At 47.3% G+C, this 7500-nt stretch overlaps 1 protein-coding gene across 3 annotated transcripts in view; it reads right to left on the bottom strand.

The window, feature by feature from the left end:
• The window catches only part of bmpr1ba (bone morphogenetic protein receptor, type IBa), a 75173-nt gene that overhangs the window by 10804 nt on the left and 56869 nt on the right, over positions 1–7500 (bottom strand). For all 3 annotated transcript variants that reach the window (XM_076269772.1, XM_076269770.1, XM_076269773.1), the window contains 2 exons: positions 2057–2216; positions 45–147 (listed from right to left, as the gene is read on the bottom strand). In XM_076269772.1, coding sequence (XP_076125887.1) covers positions 45–147; positions 2057–2216 — 263 coding nt within the window. The remainder of the gene's footprint in view (positions 1–44; positions 148–2056; positions 2217–7500) is intronic.

Raw genomic sequence — 7500 nt, forward strand, 5'->3', positions numbered from 1 at the left:
GATGTTCTGTTTGGGTGTGTGGGACTGAGTGACTGAGTGCTCACCCTGCACTGGAACTCAGAGCCCACCAAACCTAGACAGCCGGAGGTCAAGACGGGCACACCACCCTCCTCCTCCTCCACCATAGTGAAGCAGAACCCATCCGTCCTGTAGATAGGGAGCAAGAGGAGAGAGGAGAGAGAGAGAGAGAGAGAGAGAGAGAGAGAGAGGGGAGAGGAGAGGAGAAAACACTTTCAATCAGTGGGAAACTGTGAAAACTGTGATCAAGAAGCTCTAACTAGTTGATGCTGTTGTCAGTTAAATTAGCTTGTGTGATTAAGGCTTATTTTGTTCCCTGGAAACACAAAAATGAGTCATTCTGAACTTGTTCGGCTGCGCTGATTAATATCAAATTTGACAGAGCGAGTGTGTTGCACTAATTGCCCATCAGACACTCATTTAGAATGTCAACCATTATTTGTGGCACATGTTCTGAATGGTTTGTGGCAAATGTTCTGAGAAGAACAAAGAGAAAAAAATTAAGACATTTATCAAATCACATAACTCAGTGCTTGTCAATTTCATGTCAAGCTACGCGTGATAACCTCGTAAAATGAGCTCAATTTCATGCCAAATAAATATTTCATATAAAAAGCAGAAATGCACTAAAACACATTTTTGGTCTATAAAAATGTAACTTTGCTCAGTGTAATGTAAAGTATAAGTGTAATGTGTAACAGTCTGTAATGGTATTGACAGGTGTTTATGTCCTCCCAAGAGCTACACAAAAGAAAACACGTCTTCAGATTTAAAATATGGATGTATAGATCATCTTGAATGTGGAAGTTAGCCTGTGAACCTGTGAAAATTGTATATGCAATGTGCTGTGCGTGATGTGCTTTGGCTAAGTATGAAGCTCTCAAGCCCTGAAGGGACATCTCTACTCCACTAGGTCATATGAACATGGGCGATGTAAATGCATGCATGTGAATGTGTGCTGTGAAGGAATGCAGGGCCCTCATTTTATTGATGTCTAAGTCTAACATGCCAAACACATGGACCAAACCTTCTCATTTATTGGTAAACATACTGTGTAGGCATTTGACATCTTTTAACTTTGCCAGTCAATTAAAGTAGAAGGGGCGTGTGTGTGTGTGTGTGCGTGTGGTAGACAATTATCACTATGGTTTGTAGACATCATGATGAGAGAATAAGTTTTAAACTGTAAAGCATGTATTTATATAACCTCAATCATAAAGAAGTAATACACTGAAGTTATTCCTAACTATCATACTTTTATAACATTTTAAATAACAAGTTTTTTTTTTTTTTTTAAGTATGATGGGTGAAGCCTGTTTGAAAAAAGCATGCTTGGCCTTGCAGTTGCAGAGATAAAGAAGTCATCGGAGGCGGGCTCTACTCAAAAACAGCGAGTATGAAAGAAAATGAGTGAACAATATGTAACCCATGAATGATGTGTGACCTGTGATCACTGTATAAACCCCTGAACTTTGTGTAAACCTCTGAACTTGTGCTACGGTAAAAAGTTCGTACCCTTGGCAGCAATAGTGCTGACTTGCGAAGATAAGACCGAACAACGATCCTTTCATAACGCCACCTGTGGGTTCGAAGTTTCCAAATGTTGTGTCAGCATCTAAGGAGGGGTATAAATGTTGGTGTTCAACAATTGTTCGGGAGTGCGATCGTGCGATCCACTCAGGCTTTGCGCTATGTAGTCATTAAAGGAATTTTTGCACGGAACTCTGCCGGACTTTAGCGCCTTCTTTTTGGGATACGTTTTTGACTTCAGCACTTATAATGTGTATCTTTGTTATGTTGTAGACAAGATATTTGGACTTACTGTAATTTCTGGCCCGAGTCTGTGTGTGCGTGTGTGTGTGTGTGTGTATGTGTGTGTGTGTGTGCGTGTGCGTGTGCGTGTGCGTGTGCGTGTGTGTGTGTGTGTGTGAGTGTGTGAGTGTGTGAGTGTGAGTGTGTGTGTGTGTGTGTGTGTGTGTGTGTGTGTGTGTGTGTGTGTGTGTGTGTGTGTGTGTGTGCATGCGTGTGCGAGACGTACCTGCAGGTGTTGTTTCTGGAGTCCTCGGGGCAGTGGTGGTAGCAGTAGCACCAGAGCAGGCGCTGGGGCAGAGCGGGAGCCGTGCCGCCGCTCGTCTCTTTGCTGCTGTCCGACGCCGCCTTCCCAGAATTCCTCAGCAACATGGCGTCCAGAACGTTAGCTGGAGGGCCAGAGGACACAACAACACTGTGAGAGGGCCAATCAGCTTTCAGCATCAAAACATCACACAGAAGTAGCCTTGACACGCATCTTTCTGATTTGAACTCCTTCTAGAACATACTGTGAGGAGATAAAACAGCTTGGGGACTTCCAGTGGACACATTTTCTGCGTCAACATGCTCTCCTCACACACAGTCCGTCAGTGTCAGGGGTGCTCTACAGACTCTAGGACGCTAAGGCGAGTGCTAGCTGCTCTTTTCATTCACAGAAACGCTTATGCCATTTGTTTTTTTCGGCATGTCTGTGGGGAACAGATGCTCCCCAGCTGTGTGGCATGGATCAGTGTGTGTACGCAAGGCCCATTCCCTCAGCATGAAGCTCACACACACACACACACACACACACACACACACACACACACACACACACACACACACACACACACACGCAGACACACACACATAGAGGAGGCTTTCCATTTACAGCCATTCACCTGTCAGAAAGGGAAGTGGTGCGAAAAACATGACCGAGACTTGTCGGAATCCACTCCAAAAACAAACACCAAAAAGCACCCTTAGAATTCCTACTCCCCAGCATGTGAAATTGTTGATGTGATTTAGTATGTGCTGAGATACAGTTTACATTTGTGCTCCAAAAACTCCCATTTATACATGCTGTGGAACTACAAGCTCAAAAAGTACACGTTTCAGGACGCCTGGGTCTTTGAAACGGCAGTGATGACTGATGACTGTTGTCAGGGATGATGAAAATGGGCTGTGATGATGAACGTCATCTCACTGAGACACACAAGATGAACTCCATATTGGTTTTTTTCTGCAAGGAGCTGTAATATCTGCACATCGGGATGACTGAGCGAGGCCTCTCAATCAAGCGCTCAGCTGCTGGCTCAGTGCGGAGCTTCCCACAGAGAGGAGCAGCAGGCCCTGCTGGGCAGGGAGCGGAGCCACACACACACATCTGAGTCCTCCGCTGTGTTTACGCACGCCGGACGCCGCTGACCTCTCACCTGCCCCGCCCGCTCATCCGCCACGGCCCACGCTGCGCGCCTTTCCTCCAGCCACCCCCCTTCACAAATAACCGGCGCCACGAAGGAGACCCGAAGAGAAACTCTCGGCTCGGCTCAGGGGCCGCTGCAACTCCATGAGAGCCCCGGTCTCGGCGGGCGACGGAGGTCCGGTGAAACGCAGCCTGGGTTACTCGGTGTCCGCTAACGGCTCTCGCTAAGGGGCACGCTGAGATGAGCTCAGAAATTATTGGTGAGGAGAAGAACTGGAGAGAGTTCCTCTGGGAGCCACCCAACACCAACGGCACATTCTGAGATCTGAGGATTGGATTCTGAGAGCTGAGATCTCTGAAACTCACAATCAAAAGTGAAAATGGACCAGCAGAAGGATTTCCCCCCCAGGTTAAGAATACACCGTGGACAGGTTATAGGAGGCAGCAATGACAGTCAGGCGAAAACCTTCCAATAACACACCACCGCTCAAGCCACCCAGCAGCCAACGTCAGGTCAAGAGACAGACTGGCCATTGGCGATACCACGTGGCTGTTGTATAACATCACCAAACATCCACAAGCCTGTGGCCTGTCTCCTTACACCCACACAATCCCATCCAGGCTTGACTGCTGTGCTATGTGCCAGACGGCTTCCAGCGAGAGTGTTCATCTGTTGTGAAGGACAGAAGTGAAAAACAGTCCTTCAGGAGGACCAAGAGAGGAGCAGCTACCAGACATAACAAGCTGACTTCCGTCTCCTGCGCTGGACCCCCTCTGAAATGTGACCGACACACTCATCCTTATCTATTTTGGAGATATTTGTTGAAACAAACCTTCTTAGCAGTCCTTGCATTCTTGCAGTCATCTTGTGTTGACAGTACATGGCTGACTGCAGCGATGGGAAGATCCAACGTGCGTCCACACCACTGTGTGATTTCTGCTTTCCCTTAAACTCTCCTTCCCGGCCCTCAGATACTCATCTGTGTCTAATAACACTGGACTTGGCTCCATGGCCAACACGCTAACAGATGAATCAGATAAGTCAAGGGAGCATCCAGAACCTTCTCCAGTTATCCTTGCTACAATTACAGTTCTTTACAAACAGAACCTAGAACGCAGGTACTCTCCAAGGTCCCTGGTGGAGGTCTGCTGGTAACTGAATTAGTGAAATCACTTGGAAGTGTTTGCCAGCATTACACAGCTTTAGTCAGTGCAGATTGAAAAGAAGATTTCAAATGCACCTCCCTTGTATTTTTAAATTAAAAAAGCATACATGACAGTGATTAATCTGTCTCTTTTATCGGCTTTATTACACATTCTGAGCTAAAAGCTTGTTTTCCACAGAGAGGTTGACAGTAATAAAGTCTCGGGTTGCTCTAGGAAACTGACCAACTGGATCTGCATCAGGAATTTCAATCTTGTGTTTTCTTTTGAATCACAGTAAAACGAAGTTTGGAGAAACAGAAGATGGATAATTAGTACTGGTTTTCCTGTCAAGTGAATTAAAATGTGGGGCTTTGAAAATATAACATGAGCATCCACTGGGATATCAGTCGGAAAAAACAGCTTCCTTATCGTCAACAGGAGAACAAGCAGGACAGTGCTGCAAGAAAGCGCTCAGGGGAGAAAAGTAGGTCAGGCTTTCACTCACTTGCACACTTTCTGCAGTCGCACTTGATTCAATGTCTTTTTTTTTGGTGTGTGTGTGTGTGTGTGTGTGTGTGTGTGTGTGTGCGGGGTGGGGGTGGGGGTGGGGTAGGGGGGGGGGGGGTCCGTTTGAAGTTGACAAATCCCGGCAGGATCAGAGCTAACCGGTTGTGAAAAAGGTTCACACATTTTGAGGTGAAGGGGAAAATTGGCCAGGCGGCAGAGGTGAAAATGTGAGTTGGCTAAATAAGACGGGATCTGTCAGGGAACGCAGTGGGAGCACGCCACACCAACAGGACGGGACAGGACAGGACAGAGGGGGTCAGAGGAGGAGGGGTGGGGGTAGCCGGGCAGCGGCCCCCTCCACCACCATGTGAGCGGGAAGAACGGTCATGTGAGGTGGTGCTGAGCAGTTGACAAAACAGCCTGAATAATCCCACACCTGTGGACTGGTAAAGCAGCAGGCCTTCACTCTTTCTTCCTCTCTCCTGCTCTCTCTCTCTACCCATCTCTCTCTCTCTCTCTCTACCCATCTCTCTCTCTCTCTCTCTCTACTCATCTCTCTCTCTCTCTCTCTCTACCCGTCTCTCTCTCTCTCTCTCTCTACCCATCTCTCTCTCTCTCTCTCTCTACCCATCTCTCTCTCTCTCTACTCATCTCTCTCTCTCTCTCTCTCTACCCGTCTCTCTCTCACTCTCTCTCTCTACCCATCTCTCTCTCTCTCTACCCGTCTCTCTCTCTCTCTCTCTCTACCCATCTCTCTCTCTCTCTCTCTCTCTCTACCCATCTCTCTCTCTCTCTCTCTCTACCCGTCTCTCTCTCTCTCTCTCTCTCTCTACCCATCTCTCTCTCTCTCTCTCTACCCATCTCTCTCTCTCTCTCTCTCTACCCATCTCTCTCTCTTTCTCTACTTCACTATTTTTCTCTTTTTTCTTTCTTTATTTCTTCCTTCATTTCTTTATTTCTTTATTTCTGTTTTCTTTGTGTGTCTTACAGAGGTGTTTGTGAAATTGTGAGAATGTATGTGTTATTTTGTGTGAGTTTGTGAGTGTCTGTATGTATATGTGTGTGTGTGTGTGTGTGTGTGTGTGTGTGTGTGTGTGTGTGTGTGTGTGTGTGTGTGTGTGTGTGTGTGTGTGAGTGTGTGTATGTGTGTCTGTGTGTGTCTGTGTGTGTGCATGGAATATGTGCGTGTCCAACAATCCATGTGATTGTAAGAGTGTCTGTATTTGTGTGTGTGTGTGTGTGTGTGTGTGTGTGTGTGTGCGTGGGTGCGTGCGTGCGTGCGTGTGTGCGTGTGTGTGTGTGTGTGTGTGTGTGTGTGTGTGTGTGTGTGTGTGTGTGTGTGTGTGTGTGTGTGTGTGTGTGTGTGTGTGTGTAAGCCTGAACTTCCAAACAGAGAGGAAGGCAAAAGGGCCCAGTGTCCTTTCTTTTTAAAGACACACCTCAGCTCTTTTCTCAGGAAGGTCAGAAATTCTTTTTCCAGCGTTGCCAGCTGTGTGGGAAGGCATCCGTCATGGCGAAGCATGCACCTTGCCGAGCGTGTGAGTGCTCTCTCTCTCTCCCCCCACGTCAGGTTCCCAAAACAAGGGCACATTTCTACTTTCGAAATGAATGGTGGAAAAGTGTCAGGCCAGCCAAACAGGACTTAGCTGTTCCCCCTCTCTCCTCTCCTCTCTCCTCTACTGTCCCTGTCCCGTCCTGTCCTGAGAAAACCTGACTGGGGTCAATAATGTTCCATGCTTCCCGGTAAACTGAGCCTCATCAGCCCACTTAGGGAAAGGCTATGTGCGCGCGTACGTGTGTGTGTGTGTATATGTGTGTGTGTGTGTGTGTGTGTGTGTGTGTGTGTGTGTGTGTGTGTGTGTGTGTGTGTGTGTGTGTGTGTGAGACACAGCACCAAAAATAGTCTGATGAAAGCAATGAGGAGCACTGTAGCACAACAGTGTTGGTAACAAAAAAACAAAAAAAAACAATGACATTTGAAGAGCAAAACATCTGATCTTCATTTCCGAGAATAAGACATAGAAACCCCAAACTTTTATTTGTGGGGTTGTTGACTAGCGAGAGGGAAAATTGAGACAACTTATGAGAGCACTCCACGGCTGCTTCAGAGGTTGGGATGCCTTATCAAGAGGAAAGAAGGCGGGTAAGTGTTTTCTGCCATAAAGCGTAAAGTAGAGTTAAAAACTGAATGTGCCCGTGAGGAGTTTTTGAAGTTGTAAACACAGACGGCGATGCCGTGCAAGATTTATCTCTCCTACTCAGTAATGGATGGAGGCTTAACCCCTCCTGGACTCTCATTTCAATACTTCTTTTCCTTCTAACCCCTAATACACACGCACGCACACACACACACACACACACACACACACACTAGTCTCAACCTTCCCCATGGCAAGTACTGTTTGGAGTTCAAAACCTCTCCCCAACACCGCAGTGTACTGTCGGCCAGATTGATAGCCGCACTTCCTGCAGGAGAAGCGAGTCAGCGCTGATCCCCCGGCCCCCCTAAGGGCTGCTTTTCTCCCCACTGATAGAGGACTTTTTCGGGGGGTTGGAGGGAGTGGGGGTCAGGACATGGGACGCTTTCAGCACCCAATTAGCGTAGCCTCTGGCGC

Source organism: Alosa pseudoharengus, unplaced genomic scaffold, assembly GCF_046254945.1.
Source record: "Alosa pseudoharengus isolate Yale_2024_CS ecotype anadromous, Long Island Sound unplaced genomic scaffold, YU_APseudo_1.1 YU_APseudo_1.1_scf_6, whole genome shotgun sequence".
Classification (NCBI taxonomy): domain Eukaryota; kingdom Metazoa; phylum Chordata; class Actinopteri; order Clupeiformes; family Clupeidae; genus Alosa; species Alosa pseudoharengus.